The sequence below is a fragment of the Petaurus breviceps genome, unplaced genomic scaffold (assembly GCF_028583685.1).
Source record: "Petaurus breviceps papuanus isolate PSGF00001 unplaced genomic scaffold, PetGlider_PUasm1.0 90808, whole genome shotgun sequence".
Taxonomy (NCBI): Eukaryota; Metazoa; Chordata; class Mammalia; order Diprotodontia; family Petauridae; genus Petaurus; species Petaurus breviceps.
Genome location: NW_027187349.1, coordinates 15,533,279 through 15,554,434, shown reverse-complemented (window position 1 = coordinate 15,554,434; position 21,156 = coordinate 15,533,279). Strand labels below are relative to the sequence as shown.

Genomic DNA, 21,156 nt, shown 5'->3' with positions numbered 1-21,156 from the left:
TGTATATATATATTTATACACACATATGGGTATACAAACCTATACATAGGTGTATATGTATATATGTGTATATACATATGCACAGAAACGTGTATATAATGACTTTTTGTCATAGATCCTAAAAAATCCTTACCTTACCTTTATTTTGATATATTATTTTAGGATTCCCAAATCTGTGTTAATTTTTAAATTTTTTTTTTTAAGCAATCAGGGTTAAGTAACTTGCTCAAGGTTACATGGCCAGTTATTTCTGGGTGTGGTGCTAAGTATCTGAGCCCAGATTTGATTCCCAGGTCATCCCGACACTGGAGCCAGTGCTCTTACTTGTTGAGCCACCTGGCCACCCCTGTGTTAATTTTTTTAAATAAGAAATTGTTGCTCAGTGCTTTCAGACTCTGTAATCCCATTTGGGGTTTTCTTGACAAAGATACTGGAGTGGTTTGCCATATCTTTCTCCAGCTAATTTTACAGATGAGGAAATGGAAGCAAACTGGGTTAAAGTGACTTGCCCAGGGTCACACAACTAGTGTGAGGCCAGATTTGAACCCAGGAAAATGAATCTTCCTGACTCCAGGCCTGGGACTGTTCTAAGAAGAAATATACAGTTATCCCTTCCACATTGCAAGGCTTAGGGGTGTGGTACCCCCTGCAATCTGGAAAAGTCTATGAAATTTTTTGACCCTCCCTTAATAGAAGTCTGAATTGTTTTTTAAATGGGTGTTTATAGTACCTTATTATAAAATTTGGGTTATCATGACTGTCTCCGTCTCCCTCTCTCCGTCCCCCTCTCCCTCCCTCCCTCTCTCCCTCTCTCCCTCTCTCTCAACTTTTTCTGTATTGTCTGTGGTTTCTATCAAATTCTTCCAAAATTCCCATTTAATTTCTTATGCTGTGCCTCAATGCATTTAAACTGTGATAGGAAAATTTGTGATGTGGAACTGTACTTTAATAGGCCCTAAAATTCATTACTTCTAATGGACATTTTTCTGGGTTGGTATAAAGTCTGGAAACAATTTCTTATCTCATGCTCCATTTTCAATTCATCAAGAGACTGTGGAAATGTCAGACTCCCAAAGCTTCTGTTTGTAAAAAGAGGCTTATACTCACCACTTCATGTGGATGAGGTAGTCTTCATAACATGTGTTTGAATGTTGGGGAAGGATGTGATGAAAGAAATTGTGGGGAAGACAGTTCCAAGCTGTTTTTACAGAATATCTTTGGACTCTAGTGGGATGGTTTTGATAGTGCAGAACCTCTTCTTTCACCAAGTACTCATTTGAAACAGTAAATATATTAAGCAGATAAATTCAAGACATTAGTAAACTAGTGTCAATTTTGTTTTTCATAGGACAAAATCCTTAATAGGTTTCTATGGCTATTATAAAGAAGTGTGTCACTCAGAACTGATGTTATAGCATACATACACTGAGCACCTTATTATTTTTAAAAAATAATGGCCCATGCTGGACTGTGCTCATCTCTCAGCCTGGTGCAACAGACCTTTCCTTTCGGCCTTCCAGGCTGTCTTGGGCTGGAGTTGTGTTTAACTCTGTCTTCTTGGGGTTTTTCTGCTCTAGAATTTGTTTAATTTTTTTTTTTACAGGTATTTGGAGGGGTTTAGGGGAAAGCTCAAGTCCTTGCTTTTACTGTCATCTTGGCTCTACCTTGATGCTTTTAACTCTTGAAGTGACTTTGGTAGAGTTACAGAAAAGGGGGGGGGCGGGGACTAGGATATTAAGAATCACATAGATCTTAGACCTCTTCTAAACATTTAGCCGATACTTTAAATAAAATTTAAGATGTAGCAAAGTTATGGATACAGTTTATTTTAGGGATACAAGATACGTATCCAATGACCAACAAGTTGCCAACAGGATAGCAATTGTTTTGGCTAAAATCCTTCATTTGTTTCTCTAAGAAAAAACTCAATTCTTCTATTTGATTGCATCTTCTTTATGTTTTATAGTTATATTTATATAGAAGATATATACATGGATATAATTCAGTTTTAAATTTTGGTCTCCTTCCTATCCAATGAACATTCAAAAGTCTTTTCTACAACCATAATTCAAAAGCATTGATTCTGTAGCAATCAGCTTTCCTTTATAGTTCAATTCTCACAACCATATGCTGCTACTGGAAAAACCATAGCAGTGACTATAGAATCTTTGTCAGAAAGCATTGTTTCCAGATTTTCCATAGCTTTCCTTCCAAGGAGAAAGTGTCTTTTAATTTCATGATTGTAGTTGCCCAAGCATATAAAATCTGACACTGCTTCCATTTCTTCTCCCTCTATTTGCTAGAAAGTGATTGGGACCAGTTGCCAAGATCTTAGTTTTTTTTTTTTTTTTATGTTAAGCTTCAAGCTAGCTTTTATATTCTTTTTAAGTATGATGCATATTTAGATATTGTGGGCCAAGGCAGGCAGCCCTGCCATCTCAAAGCAGGGCTGAATGTGGGGGCCCTGCTATCACCCAGCAGGGTCCAGAGTGCTATCTTACCCAGAGCCAGAGGCACGTGAGTTGAGAGGCGACTGAAAGAGTGGTGGAAAATAGAATCTTCTTCATTGTCTTGAGTGCAAGCCTTTTCTAGTATGCTTCCTAATGGTTTTCTCCTGTGGACATTGCACACACTACAGTGTTCCTTCCTAGGCTGGAGGTGAAAACACCACTCACATGTGGAGGATACAATCCTCACACCTGTGTGCTTGAACTCTTCTCTGGGGGATGGGAACCGATCTGGGCCTGGCAGCAAGCCCTTTGCCTGAGGGGGCTTTTTCAGCCTTCAGGGTCAAAGTCTCACTGGCCCGTGGTCCTCAACATCTCCCCCTTTTTTCTGTTGCAAGCTTAGGCAGTGCAGATCCTAGTGACTTCACGCAGAGCACAAGTCCAACATCAGTAACAGAGAACAATGCAAAGAGGCTCAATGTAAACAGGTGAAAGTGATGTAGTATATAACCATAGTACAAATCCAGTGGTCTTGGTCTCTATCTGCAGAAAGGTAATGGATATTACAAGAACCTCAGAAGACACAATAGTAGGTGCAAGCAATGCGCAAAATACATTTCTTTCACTGTCCCCTTCTCACCAATAGTATAAGCATTCAATCATAAGGACTAGCAAACCACCCGACACTACTTGAGGGGTAAAAGGAGTCTGAATTACAATCTTATTCCCGACAATAGTGTGGTTCATACATTGTGCGATTTTACATAAAACACAAGTGATATTCCATAATATTCTCTGTGGTGAGGTAAGCAGATTGGTAGAAAAGACAAACAGCCAAAGGGGCACAAATGGTACTGTTTGTACATGCATGTCCTTGATTATCTATAACTGTCAGTGGCTGCAACAGCTTTTCATAAGTCCCATTGCGTTCCTTTTTTGTTCTTGATCACCCTCTGCTGTGCTTATCTTAGTGATGGCTCATTCGGGGCAAGTGATGTTAGCAAGACTGTGTAGCTCTTCACTTTCAAATGGGTCATTCTGTAACGGGGGCATATTACTTTATGGAAGGATGTCTGGCAGGGTGTTTGTTGCATCAGATGCATCCTTTAGAGGTTCTGTGAACACTCGGGCACGCCGTTGTGGGATCTAGATTAGAATGCTTCATCACCTGGGGAAACACAAACATACCCTTTCCCCTAAGTAATTACTATCCCAAGCCCCTGTGATAGTAATGGCAATTAAAGATTCCCCTGTATTGGCTTGGTTTTCAAATTGATTGTATTAAAACCCAGAGTTTGTTAATCCCACCTGTGGGATGGGCTTGTTGATGTGAAAAGAAAGTCCTGAAGTGGGAGGAGCTGGTGATGTAGATTTGGAGAGACAAGAGAGAGGCGGAAGTTCTTTTTGGAAGCAGCACCTCGTGGAGAGAGAGAGACTAAGAGGATTGCTGGTGGCCACTTTGAATTGCCCTGGACTTTGAGACCTGGCCCCTGAGCTGCCAAGGACTGAGGAGACATGGCTGTTTTGCTGTTACTTTGTCTGTCTGTTTTGATGTTATTTTGCCAGATTTGTCCACTGGTGAAAGACTGTCCTGTTGAAGAAGTCCTGGAACCTGGCATTTGGTTAAGAAGGCCTGAGACTGTCCTGCAGACAGAGAGTGAATACTGTCCACTGGTGAGGGACAGTACTGTTGTTGCAGGGGTCTGGAGACTGTCCGGCAGACAGAATGAATACTGTCCACTGGTGAGGGACAGTACTGTTGTTGCAGGGGTCTGGGAGCCTTTCTGTTGGTTCAGAAGCCCTGAAGAAGGATTTTCTTGTTGTATGTTTACAGAAATCCTGGGAGAGGGCTTTGCTAATGTGTTCAGGGGTTCTAGGGCTGTTCTACAGACAGAGGATAAATTCATGAAGGGACTGGCAATGTATCTTATGGCCTTGCTAAGCCTTGTCTCTCCAGGAACTAAGATTGCTGAGAACTTGCCTCGTGTCAAGATGAAGAAAAGACCTCCATTTGGGTATTAAGTGCTGTGTTTAAACTTGATGTAACTCTGGGGTAGATTCAATTGTGATCCAGGGGTGGGGAACTTTTGACCTTTTTGTGTTCTATGGTTGAGCAAATGAATGTATTTTACTTATGTTTGGAAACTAATCTCCATTTGAGAAGAGGGGCTTTGTGGTGGACTTAATTAAGGTATAGCCTAGGGGTGGAGAAGTATTTAGAACAGAGACTTTGTAATTGATTGAATGATTGGAAGGTCCTGGGGTGGGGTAGTACTTGGAGATTATTTAATCACACTTAGTAAATGCTGTATTTTGAATGATGTCATGTTTTGATCTTCTCTGTTCTGGGTTTGTTACTGAATAAAATAGAGAGCACCTATGCTGGTATTTTGAACCTGGGAAGTTGCCTTCTTTTGGTATTACATTACAGCCCCTTCTAGGAGTTTGTGGCCAGGTCTTTCCACATTTAGTCTATTACAGGGTGTTCCACCCGTCTCCCCCTTTTTTTTCTGTTTTTGAAGGAACTTTATGGCGGGGAGGACAATACATTATATCCATCCCCTGTGGGCAACAGTGAGTAGGAGAGGAGTAATAAGGACAGCACAAGTAGATGGCAGTTTTTAAGGATCTGTGTAACTTGTTCCTATAGAATTATCGAGGTCCAGAAAGGAAGAATGAGCTTCACTATGAGTTATGTACATATAATTTGTAACCTTTTTCCTATGAGGGTTTGTAATATAAGAAAATTTTGTATTCTGTGTGTATTTAAGTTTAGCAGTTTTGATATGTTGGCATATATACACTAAATTTTTGCTCTCTGACAATATCAAGTGGTGCAGTTTGAGCAGAAGTAGAATGAGTATCAATAACTTTATGATTGTTAGAATTAGTGTAGTAGCTTGCATTTCCAGGAAGCTGGTATGCAGAAGTTCCTAATAGTAAAATATATCCCTGGTTCCACAAAGCTTGTTTATATTCTGATTGTATTCATTTGGGAAGAAAGAGACTTCAGAAATTGGATCTTTTACCTATAAGTTCAGACACTACTTAACTCTTGCTTAGGTTGGGGAATGAGCATACATTTGGATCAAAACAGTGAAATCCATCCTACTTTATGTTAACTATAAATTGTTGTAGAAATGAGGGTTTTAGTAGGCCTCCTAAGAAGGGCATGCTAAGGATTGAAAAGAAATTGTAAAGGTATATTCCCTGTAAGCAAAAGAATTTTAAGCCTCATAAAAGATCAAACCTCTGTGAAGAAAATCAATGGCAAAGTTGTAACTAATTCTTGATGAAAAATTTTAGCATTAACAGTAAAGCAAGTTAGGTAATAATTTCCATATGTGATAGCCAAATGGTTTTAGCTGTAGCCTCTTTTTTTTTAACTATAGGTAAAGGTATAAATGCCTGGTGTAAAGGTTTTCCTCTTCTCATGGCTACAAAGCCTAATTGTGGATTTAGGGGTTTGAATTGGAGAGGTCTATTTGTTTGGGCTTCAGGGTGCCTCAGGGCTTGTTGTCAGAGGGACCTTGATAAATTTAGTATGCCCCCTTCCTTTTGTCAGTTTGGGGAGGGTAAAAAATTCTCTACTAATCTTTGCCATTTTCTCTACTGCTCTAATCTGGAATGAGAGGCTTCGGATGAAATTTTGGCAAAGTATTTTAAACTGTGCCCATATGTCTGTTCCCTAAAAACCTAGAAAACGAGAGCTCTGAACTCTGGTAAAAAGAAATCGAAAATGGCACCTTCTCTTCCTTCACACCAGAGAGCTCACAAAATTCCCATTTTTTAAAATCTTATCTTAAAGATTGTCCCAATATGCCAAGCAGTATAACAAATTTTGACCTATCTCCAGCATCAAATCAGGAGTGACACTTTCTATCCTTCATATGAATTTAATTGACATAGTTGCATTCTGAACAGACAAAATTTCTCATAGGGAGGCAGATGGTGAAATGCTTTTCTGTTAGCCTCTTTGATCTGAGGGAAAAGTCCCTTCCTTATCTCTTTGTTGACACCCAACCTGGCCAGCATTTGAGTGAGAAAAAGCTTCCCAAGCTCTTAAAAATCTCGATTTTTGTTCATACTTTTCATGCAACTAGTTTATACTTATCTTAAATTTTCTACCTAGCTCCTCTCTTTACTACATGCTTAAATTTCTAATTCTGACTTTATACTGCTCCTACACTCTTCGAACCTGTAGTAGAATACAATTCTGTATCTATTTGTGTATATTTGTATAATACATTCCTGTAATGGAATTCATTTTCTGGCAAGCAAGAAAGAGAGGGAATTCTGCTGTGGAATAGGGAAGTAAAGATTATGTGGGCTGCATAGGAGGGAAGCTCCACCCAAGGAGCTATTGCCTTTATAAGAATAAACAGATGTAATGTAAAACCTTGATTTGCAAGGGAGGGTGGGGGGGGGATGCTAAGAGGACACCCACAATAAAATGATGTTCTCTGCTTTAGGACAACGATATGACTTAAATTGAAGTACTGTAACTTCCTGATCGGAAAAAATAGGAACAGTCACTACATGAAGGGAGGGTCAACTGATACCAACCACCTTAAAATGGATTTGCTGTTTAGTTTCCAACAGAGCTGCCTAAGTGCAGGTGTCAAGCATATATGCCTTTACTTTTCACCAATCAAATATGTGAAGAGCAGGGGGGCAGGGAGGGGAGACGGGGAGAAAATATGCTAATATTTTCAAGTTACTCTCAATTTCTAGTTTAACCAATTTCTCACATTTATTTGTCCCAGTGTTTTTGTGATGACCTTTTTTGGTGCCAGCTCTTCAATATACACCTTTAGCCCCCTGGAAAATCCCAATGTAACAATATCAGTGTATTGCAAAACCCAAACTAAACAAGGTTTGCCAAGTCATCCTGTCAGTCTCAGTTTGTCTCAGCCTTCAGTATGCGACCCTCATTTAACTTACTGTGTTGTTGATGCTGACAAGAATTCATCTATACTGCAGGGAGCTTCCACCCACAGTGTTTTTGTCCCATTGAATTTGTTTGGATATACTGCCGCTGTAAACTAGGAGGGTTGCTCTGAGCTATTTCCTAATCTACATTCTAATTGTGAATTAAAACCTTTTCCCAAATCTTGGTGGAGTGTTAGGCCTGGAGGGCCTAGCTCTGGTGGGTTCTCTTTTGTTAATCCCCTTTTGTCTACACTGGGCTTGTAGTAAATGACCTGGTTTCCCACAATGAAAACACTTTCGATCTTCCTCCAGGCTTTCACCTGTTCTGCACTAAAGTCTATTGACCCCAATTTTTTTCCCCCTAGTAGGTTCACATAAAAGGTCTGAGTGCCCACTGTGGCACACTTTTGAATCATCTCTTCTATAGATACCTTTTCTGCAACCTGCAAGAGCTCTTTTGCAGTCCTGCTTGTAGCTTTCTCTCGCTAATAGCCTCGTTAGAATATCAGCTGCATATCCTTCTTCAACTGTCCTAATAGTCTGTGTAAGGCACGCTAGAGAATCTGTGAATATTTCTTGGGGTCCCAGAGTTCTCTTTGTGTTCTCTTCTTCCTTTTTCTGGGAATGCTGCCCAAGCGCTAGAAGCAAGTAACTATTTGCCGATAACCTCCTATATCATAGTGTAACTGCCTGATATGGGCAGGTGCCTGAGAGCCGTTCATAATTAAAGGGCACCTGTTGTTGGTCATTAAGGGAGGCCTGTTGCCTGCAATGCTCAAGAAACTCAGAGCACCAAATCAAATATTCTCCGCGTTCCAGGCAGGAATCATGAGGGGGTAGGATGGTATAGGCTACTTGGTCCAAAAGTGTTTTAACATACGTGGAAGTTGAACCAAATTCACTAGAAGCCTTTTTGATTTCTCCGAGCAGTCTAATATCAAGGGGCCCATAATCACGGAGGCCTTGTCCGGGATTATCAGGGTCGGGTCTCTCCAATACAGGGAGTGTTTGCAACCCTAGGTCTCAGGCAGTCCTCTCCCCGCTGCTTAGCTTGCTGGTAGCTTTTTCCAGCGGGGAGAGCGTACTGCGCTCCCTCCACTGGGCTAAGTCCCCAGCGAGGGTACGTAGGCTCTGATAAGAGGGGCATCAAGACAAAGTCTGGGTAGATGGCTGTATAGGGTTCTCTGCCTTAATTGGGTAACAGCCCCTTTCTCCCTGTGTACTCGCCTGTTCTCCTTCTTCCTCCTCTACCTCCTCCACCTGAATCCCCGCACCAAACTTCTGCACCTCTTGGTAGTAATCTGGCTTGCCTAAACACAATTCAAGGATATGACATAGCTAGAAGCAATGTCCTGGAAAATTGTCTGGCTCTGCTCTGCAGTAATGGGCTATCAGTTGTTCCCTGCTATTTCCCACTTTTTAGGATTGAATGTGCCCTCTCTTAGTAACCAGGGACATGCAATTTCTAACAAATCCAGAAACTCCTTAATCTGGCTCTGCATGACAAGAAGTCCTTTTTTCTTCATTATGATTAAGAGAACTTGTTTAAATCTGCAATTGCCCCAAAGTCCGCGCTTGCTTGTGAGGGGGCGGGGGGGGGGGGGGAGGAAAGAGTGAATATACGAGGTGCGGTTTTTCCGAGCCTTCCCCTTCCTTACCTTATTCCTTACGGGGGATCTCCTGGGTGAAACCGACATGGGCTCGCGCGACACCTCACTCGGCCTGTCGTTCCTTCGCCTGGGTCTGTCTTCTTGCCTCTTGGTCCCGGGTTGGGCCTATCGCTCCTATGTCTTACGTAGGCCCCACGTTGTGGCAACCAGTTGTGGTGGGCCAAGGCAGGGAGCCCTGCCTGCCGTACCGTAAAAGGGCTGAAAGAAGGTGGGGGGCCCTATCACCCAGCAGGGTCCAGAGTGCTATCTTACCCAGAGGCATGTGAGTTAAAAGAGAGTCCGGACCCCAAGAATAGCGGAAAACAGCGTCTCCTTTATTGGCTTGAGGGCAAGCCTTTTATAGGAAGCCTCCTAATTGTTTCCCCCTGTGGACCTTGCTGTACTATGGTGTTCCTAGGCTGGGGGCGAAAACACCACGTTTTTCTGGAGGATCCAATCCTCACACCTTGTAGGCTTGAACTCTTCCCTGGGGGCTGGGGAACTGATCTCAGCCTGGCCGCAAGCTCTTTGCCTGAGGGGGATCATTCAGCCTTCAGGGTCAGAGTGTCACTGGCCTGTGGTTCTCCACACTTAGACATACAGAAGAGCCAGGAGGCATAGTTGTAATGGTATTCTGGGACAGAAAGAATCTCAAATAATATCCAGTCCCTCCCTCTTCTGGACAGGGATACACTGAATGTAAGTTTCGCCTAGTTATTGTCTATCTTTTTCTCTAACATCTCCAGAGAAGGAGAATCAGTCTTCCATTGACGATGCCATACAAACATCTAAGTTACAAAGATTTTCCTAAGGGCTAAATTAAATAAATCTTGTTACAAGTGTGTCTCTTTATTCTTACCCAGAATTAATTTGATGTGAATGAATAATATCTTGTGATGGTATTAGTGCTGAGGGCATTAAATGTCCAGTTCTAACTACAAGAGATCCTATGCTATGGATGGTAAATCTCCCTCTACTTTATAGCCCTTCAAGTCCTTTTTAAAAGAACTCCAAGTGTCGGTAGAGATAGAAAAGGAAATCAAGTCCTGAAGGGAAATGAGTGGCAGAGCGAGGATTAGAACCTTGGTCTTCTGACTCCCATTGCAGTCATTGCAATGTACTACATTTGTCTGTTAAATACAGCTATCATAAGGAGTGTCCTTTTCTCTAACTTTTGCATTCCTACTTATATTAATCATTCTTCCTATGCAGTTTCCAGTCCCCTCAACATACCTGTGATTCTTATCTGGACCTATGTATAATTTTTTCTCAATGCCCCTTTTAAAGTATAGTGCCACCTAAATATGTTATGACCATCATAGTACAAAGAGTACAGAAGTCCTAGGATAGTCAAGCTTAGGTATTAGACCCTGCTGTTGGCTAGCCAAGAAACTATTTCAGCTATCAAGACTTAGTATGGACAGAATATAGCTGCATTTATTAAGTTTTTCTTAATTCTAATGCCATGACTGTTCCCTTGTCCCCATGATTCTTTACTCTCTGCCTAACCTCTGTATTCTATTTGCCATGTGACTTTCAATGTTTGATTTTAGTTCAACAAACATTTTTGATGCTCCCTATATGTCAGGCATTGTGCTTTCTACTAGAGATACAATGAAGAAAATGGCTATCTTTTTTTCTTCTCTTCAGTTTTATAGGCATGCTTTTAAAGACTCCATTACCTCCCCCCCCCCCCCAAACATTGTGTAATTTTGGCTTAGCCTCTTTGCATCAGTGTATTTTGCATGAGTCTGTGGAGGAGGCATGGTGCTTGACTCCAGGCTCTGTGGGCAAAATTTAGTGATACAACCACTGGGGTTTCCTCAACTACAAGGGAGAATTATAGTCAAGTAAGTAATGACTTGTTGATGAAGGAGATGATGGGCCTGGGTCAATAAATCTAAACTAGTTTGTAATGAATGGCAACAGTGATTCCTGGTTAACATGAAAAACCTGTTAAACAGATCACAATTGTGTAGTCATCAAAAATGTCATTTGGAACCATTTGATAAAATGCCTTGAATGCATGTAGACAGTAAAGACGTAAGAGACTGAGTGTATCAGGGTCCTACTAGAAAACATAATTCCATTTACATGAACAAAGCCTGGGCACAAAGAGATTAAATTCTTAGCCAGAGTTCAAATTAAGTCCAAGAGTGAATGGGAATTTAATGTTTATACAATAGACTTTGTTACTTCTCTACTTCCTGGTGGCTTCCTCCCATCTTCCCTCCCCACCCCTCCTCTGTCCCCTGCAAAATAAAAGTACTCCAAGAAAAAGTAGGAAATGATCCAAAAGACTGTTTTTGTGATGCTTCCAAACCTGCTATAAGCAATATTTATCCTTCTTTCCAGGAAGCCGTTAGTGTAATATCTTCAGCAGAGTTTCAGACTGAGTTATTTAAAGCTAGATAAGCTCACAGTTTATGCAAAATGTGTGTGGTTCACCATTACTATTCCTGATATATACCAGATAACAGGGGAAATGCTAGCGTTGATTTTACCCATGTCTCTGGGTTTGAGGTGTATTTGGAACACTTAAGTGAGCATAACTCTGGTCCAACAAAGAATCAGATATTATTCAGTGTTGTCTTCCGAAGGAAGAATTAAGATCTCCTAGCATCTTATGCATTGACCTATATTCACTATAAAATCTGGTTACTCTTCCAATTATTACTAATATCCTTTATTTTTTAACTTCTAGGATTAAATACATAATGCATTCAGTCTGGAAAGCCTTAACATTTTATTGATGTGTAAAAATGCCTGATACCATGACAAACGTGAAAGAAACATGGACCAAATAGTAATATGTTTGTACTACTTATCAAAGCTGCACAAATTTAATCTGACCTAGTAGGTTTTCCCCTTTTCAGTGTTGTCTTTTGAAGGTAATGTGATGGCAGAGACAAGTAGATTTTTATTTTTACTTTTGCTTTTATTCACTGATTTTAAGTAAAGCACTTTATTGATTAACATTCTACTAAGTTTTAGGAAAAAATTGTTTATGTCATTGATTCATGATCTCATTTGCATGGGCACTCTTTCTGCTGATGTCCAGTGAGTCTTCTGTTATTGTTATTCATTCATTTCAGTTGTGTCCACCTTTTTGTCATCCCATTTGAGGTTTTCTTGTCAAAGATACTAAGGTGGTTTGCTATTTCCTTTTCCAGCTCATTTTATAGACAAGGAAACTGAAGCAAATAGGGTTAAGTCAGGATCACACAACTGGTAAATGTATGAGGCCAGATCTGAACTGAGAAAGATGAGTCTTCCTGACTCTAGGGTCAACACTAATCCGCTCTGCCATCCAGTTGCTCTGTGTGTTTCCTAGCTCCCTGGAAATTCTCCCTTCAGCCAGTACAGAAAAAGAGATGTGGCATTCAAGACTTGGCATTTCTGATCTTTGCCCTGTAACACCACCTAATGGTAAAGGGAATTTGAAGATCTTCCCTGCCTCTTGATGGGCTTAAGTGAATTTGAGAACCTTCTCTGATTTGAAAATATACTCTGGCCCCTAATAGGCTGAATGTGGTCATGTGGAGCCTGTGGTGGGAGGCTTGTTTTTCAGGAATGGGTCACAGGGGTTGTGATTGGGGAGTGGGTCACAAGGGTTGTCACATTCTCTGACCCTGAGGAAGGCTATACCTTAGGGTATATGTGTGTGTGTGTGTGTGTGTGTGTGTGTGTCTGTGTGTGTGTCTGTGTGTGTGTGAGGATCCCTCGGAGCTGGGTAAGAGGAAGTGCAGGGCCCACAGCAGAGACAGCAGCTTCTCCTGGAGCTACCAGCCCACAGCCTGAAGTTTAAAAATCACCTGCCTGATTTTCCAGTGGCCAAGATGGCAAAGTAAACTGTAGCTGCTCTGATTCCCCCTCCCTGATTTAGAAAACCCAGAGATAAATGTCCCACCCAGAGTAAAATCCTGAATTAGCAGAAATAGCCTCAGGTTTAGGAGCCACAGAGAAAGGGTGTTGCCCAGATTAACTGAACAGGAAGTAAATTACTTAACCCCATCTCAGAAAAAGAAATGAAACAAGCCATCAGTGAGCTCCCTAGGAAAATTCCCCATGGCCAGATGGATTTACTAGTGAATACTATCAAACATTTAAAGAACAATTGATTGGGGGGGCTAAGTGGGCAGTGAGTAAAGCACCAGCCCCAGAGTCTGGAGGACCTGAGTTCAATTCCGGGCTCAGACACTTAACACCCCCACACAAAAAAAAACTAGCCATGTAACCTTGGGCAAGTTACTTAACCCCAATTGCTGTCCAAAAGGCAAAAAGAAAGAAAGGAAGGAAGGAAGGAAGGAAGGAAGGAAGGAAGGAAGGAAGGAAGGAAGGAAGGAAGGAAGGAAAGAAGGAAGGAAGGAAGAAAGAAAGACTGATTCCAATACTCTTCAAACTATTCGGGAAAATTAGTGAAGGAGTCCTACTAAATTCTTTTTATGGCACAAATATGGTACTGATATCTAAATCACGAAGAGATAAAATGGAGAAAGAAAATTATAGACCATTTTCCCTCATGAATATAGATGCAAAAATTTTAAATAAAAGATTAGCAAAAAGACTACAGCAACTTATCACAAGAATAATATACTTTGATCAGGTAGGATTTATTCCAAGAATGCAAGGATGGTTTAATATTAGGAAAACCATCAGTATAATTGATCATATCAACAATAAAACTAGCAGAAATCACATGATTATCTCAATAGATCATCAACAGAAAAGGCTTTTGACAAAATACAACATCCATTCCTATTAAAAATACTAGAAAGTATAGGAATCAAAGGAGCCTTCCTTAAAATAATAGGTAGCATCTATTTAAAGCCATCAGCAAGTATTATATGTAATGGGGATAAGCTAGAAGCATTTCCAGTAAGATCAGGGGTGAAACAAGGGTGTCCACTATCACCCCTCTTATTCAATCTGGTACTAGAAATGTTAGCAGTAGCAATAAGAGAAGAAAAAGAAATAAAAGGAATCAAATTAGGCAAAGAAGAGACTAAGCTATCACTCTTTGCAGATGATATGATGATATACTTAGAGAATCCTAGAGAATCAAGTCAAAAACTACTTGAGACAATAAATAAATTTGGCAAAGTTGCAGGATATAAAATAAACCTACATAAATCCTTGGCATTTTTGTATATTTCTAATCAAATCCAACAGCAAGAGATAGAAAGAGAAATCCCATTTAAAGTTACTCTAGACATTATAAAATGTTTGGGAATCTACTTGCCAAAACAAACCCAGGACCTATATGAACACAACTACAAAACACTTTTCACACAAATAAAGTCAGATCTAACTAATTGAAAAAAACATCAATTGCTCATGGCTGTGTCGAGCTAATATGATAAAAAATGACAATTTTACCTAAATTAAATTACATATTTAGTGTCATACAAATCAATTTACCACAAAATTACTTTATAGAACTAGAAAAAATAGTAACAAAATTCATTTGGAAGAACAAAAGGTGTGGAATATCAAGGAAATTAATGAAAAGAAATGCTAGGGAAGGTGGACTAGTTATATCAGATTTTAATCTGTATTATAAAGCAGCAGTCCTCAAAACTACTTGGTACTGGCTGAGGAATAGATCAGTGGATCAATGGAATAGATTGGGAACATGAGACTCAGCAGTCAATAACTATAGTAATCTACTGTTTGATAAACCCAAAGACCCCAGTTTTGGGGATAAGAACTCACTATTTGACATAAACTGCTGGGAAAACTGGAATATAGTATGGTAGAAACTGGATATAGACCATCATCTAACACCATACACCAAAACCAAGTCTAAATGGGTACATGATCTAGGTATAAAGACTGATACTGTAAGCAATCTGGGAAAGCAAGGAATAGTTTACCTGTCAGATTTATGGAGAGGGGAAGACTTTATGACCAAACAAGGATTAGAGAGCATTATAAAATGCAACATGGATAATTTTGATTACATTAAATTGAAAAGTGTCTGTACAAACAAAGCCAATGTAACCAAGATTAAGAGGGAAGTGGAAAATTGGGAAAGAATTTTTAGAACCAATGTCTCTGATAAAGGCCTCATTTCTAAAATATACAGAGAATTGAGTCAAATCTATAAGAATACAAGTCATTCCCCAATTGATAAATGGTCAAAGGATATGAATAGGCAGTTTTCAGAGGAAGAAATTAAAGATATCTATAAGCATATGAAAAAATTCTCTAAATAACTATTGATTAGAGAAATGCACATCAAAACAACTCTTGAGTTACCACATCTCACCAGTCAGATTGGCTAAGATGACAAAACAGGAAAATGACAAATGCTGGAAAGGATGTGGACAAATTGGAACACTAATGCATTGTTGGTGGAATTTTGAACTGATTCAACCATTCTGGAGAGCAATCTGGAACTATGCCCAAAGGGCTATAAGTAATTTAATACCCTTTGAACAGCAATACCACTTCAAGGGTTGCATCGCAAAGAGATCATAGAAGTGGGAGGAAGACCCATATGTACAAAACTTTTTAGCAACTCCTTTTGTGGTGGCAAAGAATTGGAAATCAAGGAGATGTCCATCAATTGGGGAATGGCTAAACAAGTTGTGGTATATGAATGCAATGGAATACTATTGTGCTATAAGAAACAAGGAGTAGATGGACTTCATATCTACCTGGAGAGCCTTTTACAAACTGATGCTGAGTGAGAAGAGCAGAACCAGGAGAAATTTGTACACAATTACAGACACAATGTATTTGTGACAACCAACTTTGATAGACTGGACTCTTCTCAGCAATTCAGGGTTATAAGTCAACTCCAAAAGACTCATAATGGAGAGAGATGTCTACATTCAGAGAAAGAACTAGAAAGAACAGAGTTTGACTGCAGATTAAAGCAAACTACCTGCTCTCTTTCTTTTCTTGTTTGGTTTTGTTTCCTCTTTCCCATTGTTCATTCCATCTGATACAATCCTTCTTTATGACCTGACTAATGTCTAATGTGAAAGTATTTGCAAATCCTATACTTGATTTTATACTGCCAGGGAACAGAGGGAGGGGGTGAAAATTTGAAACTCAAGGAATTGTAGAATTGAATCTTGTAAAATAAAAATAAACAAATTAATGAAGACCAAAAAAATAAAAAAAAAGAAATTATCAACAAAACCAAACCAAAAAAGAATCTTTAACTCCTACCTCCTATGCTCTCATCTCCACCTAACTCAACCTTGCCCTGCTCTCCCCATTTCCCACTCCAACTTTGCCTAATCCTTTACATTATGCCCTCTAGAATTCCCACTCCAAATAAATAAACCTCTTCCTCTCACATTCCTTTAATTTATTTGCCTTCATTGAGAGCTAATTTCCCCTATGACACAACATTCCAGGCTGTATTCTTCAGTATTAGATGTATCTTCACTTTCACGCCTGATGCATTTGTCCTGTGGAGGGGTAGTTGGAATATTCTTTGCTGTCGACTGCTATTCCCAGACTGTACCTTGACTGCCACAACTCAGAAACCTCTACCCCTTTGAATTTCAGTTATTAGTGTTTTTCTCATAAACAGATCAAGATGATTGTTGCCTATCAATCCCCATGTTTATTTGTTTTTTCCCAAGGACTTCAGTGCCTGGCTCACTTTCTTCTCCTTCCCAGTTCTTGCCCTTCTACTTAGCATTCATGTCAAAGTCTCCTTAAACACTCCCAATAATCTTAGCTCCCAATAATCTCATATCATATCTTTTCTATTCCACCTCAGCCATATTGTGGGATGATAATACTCTGGATATAGCCATTACCCACTAGTAACAAGAAAAACTCTAAACATTCCTTTATTTGATCAAAATCTGCTATTGTATCATCTCTCCCTATGCCTCACCCGTGATAAACCTCTTCTGTGCCCCTTCATCACCACCTCTGATTCCCCCATTCCTCAGTCTTAGACCATTAGGCCTGCTCTGGCTTTACTCTCCCCCTTACCCAGCTCAGTGCCTTGGCATATAATTGGTGCTTAATAAATGCTTATTGACTGGACCTTCTAACCCTGCTCATATTCTACTCTGTGTGGATCTCTAGTTGGCTATATTTAAACAAGTTGGATTAGAGCTACTGCAATCATTTACAGTGTTTTTATTTCCTTCTCATCTTCAGGCATCTCATCTTTATTTTCCTTCTCATCTTTTTCTAGCCTGGCATTTACCTCTCTTCAGCTAACATTCTCTCTATATGTTAAATGTCTGATTTTGACATTAAGGCTTTGCATATAACTGATTGGTTTCTCTATATTAATAGTGTGCATTTAATTTCTTCTGCCATTTGGTATGGCATTCTGAAATACAAAATTGAAACAAATGAAATGTCAAGTCTAAAGATTTAGGAATAATTTGTGTGTAGGTAATAATTAGAAACACAGGATGATTAGAAGAATTACTATAAGAATTATTTTTGTGAAACTTTTGAAGAGAGAGTAATCACTCATTAATTAAACACATATCTATGTAAACTTCACTGTAAATCTACATTTTCATAGACTAGATTTTCTTAAAGGGGCAGGTAAAAAGTCAATTGCTTTACCTATTTTTACAAGAGGGAACAGAATTTTAATCACCATAAGAATATTCTTTTAGATAGCCTCTTATATAATTGAGCTTATTAGTATCATATCTACCTGGAAGAATTATGGTAAATGATATAGGACAAAATAAAATTTACTTATTATCCAATTTCAGTAGACAAATGTTTTATATGCTTATTTCCTATTAAATAATCACTTCTGCAAATGACTGGATCATTGTCAGGGCATATTCTAATAAGCATTGGAAATTGAAACATTGAAACTTTTGGTGGATCACTCAAGTTTCTTTACCAAATCGTCAGCTTTTTTTTGTCTCTTCTAGTTTGAAAGTAAAAGCAGAGAAAACATACTTGTGTTCAGACTCAAAGTAATTAATTGATAACACAGGGATTTAATGGTGCTTACAACTGACATGATAGAGATAGCATTGAATTTGGAGTCAGAGGATCTGGGGCCCAATCCTGGCTCTTTAACTTACTATTTCACTTCACTTTCTCTGAGTCTCAGTTTTCTCATCTGTAAAATGGCCTTGAAATAGAACTTAACAACTTCCAGCATTAAATCTGTGATTTAATGATTCTATGTGATTCTAAGTAATTCTATGTGATTCTAAGTGATTCTATGATCTCCCTGTGGTATTATTAAGATGGAGTCTGAATAAAGATTTAAAATATCAAAATAGCACTGGATGCTAAATAAGTAATAATAATAATAATAGCTAACCTTTATATACACAGAAAAAAATAGGAGATAATTAAGAGAGGGAAGATGCAAAATTAAGAGGAATTGGGAAAGACTTTTTGAGGAAGATGGAATTTTAGTTGAGACTATCATTATTGTGGAGTTTTACTCCTAAACTGGATGTTTGGTTAAGTGAGTACAATATTGAAACCTTTTTCTCTCCTTTTTCTTCAATCACAGCTTGCCACAGCCACATTGGATGGTAAACTCCAGTTGTTTCTAGCTGAATGATTGCTGACCTATGGAAGATCAACCAGCATTTTTGGAAAGTAATGATTTGTTGAAAGAAAAAACTTGCTTGTTCACAAGAAATAGGGCAAGAAGCAGAAGGTTCTTTTTTCAAACTCCATCCTCTTTTTTCAGATTTCCCTCCCTGCAGGTTACATAGCCTGTATTTATAATATACTTAAAATTTTGTACTTTCCTGATCCTCAAAAGTGATTTTTCCCCCAACCTGGAAAAATAGAAGCAGCAGCACACCCTACAGCAGTCTGAAAGGCCACCAGTGGGTAATAATTGAAGCAGAAATTTTCCCACAAAGTAATCCAGTATTTATTATTAATCTTTGTAAAAGAGAGAGACAGTTCCTTTCTGAGATCGTGACTGTCATTGAGTGAATTCTCTTAAATAGTGCAGGACCTCAGAGAAACTTAGAACCTTCCAGGGACAACTAGTGGCTATCCTGAATGGAGTTATAAATTGTTGAGGCACCCAATGACCAAGATATCTTGTTACTGGGCACATGGTAGCAAAAAGGCATCTATTTACAGGCTGTGCCACACAAACTTCATGGAGACATTCAGGCTCCTGGACTATTCTGAGGTATGTAGGCCTGGGGTCAGTGGGAGGGAGTTACGCCATGTCCTTAAACTGACCCAGAAAATCAACTAGTCCCAAAAGCAGAGGTTCTGATGGTGACCTATTACCTCCAGAACAACCTGAATTTTCTCTAGAGCTCCTGCTGAGTGGTAAAGAACTGGAGAGACTTAGATCTGATTTAATTTCTTGGAGATCTCCTAGATTAGAAATTGGTCCCCATTCATAGAAGACCCCAGATGAAACTGGCTATAGGACGATGTGTAGCAGTGTGGTCTCACTGTTAAGCATGACAGCAAAAAGCAACACGCCACCACGATCCTTCCTAGGAGTTAATGTTAATAGGACTCCTGGTGGAATATTCATGGTATTTTCAAACATTAGTTATAGAGCCACATTGTCTTTTTTTGCCGTGCTGCTAAAGAGTAGGATATTTTCATGAGTCACTCTTTTACTTTCATATATTATCATTTCTCGTTTTAAAAATGAATGTGCTAATAGTACTAAAATGAAACAATTTCAGAAAAAACAAGCTGGTACACTTATATTTGATAATCACATTCTTCCACTATCTTCCAATATGTAGGATAATGTATGGTTTTAATAAATATGTTTTAGATCCCTATTATCAATATTTGTTTTTTTTTCTAAGAAACAAGGCAGTATCAAACCCTTTTGTGTTCTTATCCTTTCTCCCTCTTTTCTCCTCCTTTTCATATCCTAATACTTATATAGTAATATATGATGCTTAAGTTTTACAAAGTGCTTTACATATATTTTCTTACTTGATTCACACAACAACCCCATGAGGTTGGTGTATTATTATTATTGCCATTTTACAGATGCAAAATAGACAAAGTTTAAGTAACTTGCCTAGGATCACTCAGCTAGTAAATATCTGAAGCAGGTCTTCCTGATACCAAGCCCAACACTTCACTCTGTCCACTCCCCCATGTGTTCACCCTCAGTAAACACTCACACACACACACACACACACACATATAGACACAGTTAATTTACTTTGCTTCCCTAGTATCATAGATTTAGAGATGGAAGTGGCCCAAAACATCATAAAACCAATTCCTCGATTCCAGTAAGAAGAGAAAACAAAGATCCAAAGAGGTTATTACATGCCCAAGTAACTGGCAGAGTCAACATTTGAACTCCAGGTCCAGGACCTCCAGCTGCAGAGCCAGTGTTCTCTCTCTACAGTGTCCCACTACCTTCTCTAGTTTACCTTCGATTTACTTGGAAAGGGAAGGAATTGATAGTTAATTTAAAACAGGTATATGGGGATTTGGTAGAAGACTCAGGTAAGTCAATTAATCATTCATGGATTTGAATTTGGGATCTGGAAGTTAGTTTTCCATTTTGTATGTCTTGTAAAATAAGGCAGTTGAACTAAATAATCTCTAAGGTCCCTTTTAATAAAATCCTATGTTCTCCTTAAGATTGGATACATGTGACTTCTAATCTTCATGATCACACTGTAGGTGGAAGTCATTTTTTTTTCCCAACTGATTCTCATTAAGGAACTAAATCCTAGAATTGTGCTAGACCATCAGAGCACAAGCCTATTCTACCAGGTCTTAAAAAAAAAAAAAAAGAGAGTGGGGAAGTAATGACTGATGAAGTGGTACTTTTGTTGTTTAAGCTGAATTGTGGCAGGGCCCTGGATGGAAAAGAGGTCTGTGGATCAGCTTGAGGACAGTTCCTCTACCCAATGGAGAATGTTGCCTGATGATGGAACTTGAATTATATCTTGGTGTAACTTTTGTTTCAGTCCCTATAATTATCTAGTTCTTAAGATTCCCATATTTGGCATTTTAATAATAAAATGATTCATATTATACTTTAGATGTTATAGGGTTTGCACAACCTTTGGAACACAGGAAAAAATCTTGATAATGTTTTCATAGACAACAAAGCAGGAATTAAAGTGGTTGACCAAAGTTATGCTTTAGGGTAGTGGTCTAGAGAATTTTTGTTAAGAAACACTTTCCATTCACTC

At 39.0% G+C, this 21,156-nt stretch overlaps 1 protein-coding gene and 1 pseudogene across 1 annotated transcript in view; both read left to right on the top strand.

Annotated features, from left to right (window-relative positions):
- The window catches only part of WDR27 (WD repeat domain 27), a 278,697-nt gene extending 258,787 nt beyond the window's left edge, over nucleotides 1–19,910 (top strand). The window contains exon 25 of the mRNA XM_069070467.1: nucleotides 18,510–19,910. Coding sequence (XP_068926568.1) covers nucleotides 18,510–18,560 — 51 coding nt within the window. The 3' untranslated portion in view covers nucleotides 18,561–19,910. The remainder of the gene's footprint in view (nucleotides 1–18,509) is intronic.
- The window catches only part of LOC138147889 (surfeit locus protein 2-like), a 43,910-nt pseudogene continuing 42,158 nt past the window's right edge, over nucleotides 19,405–21,156 (top strand).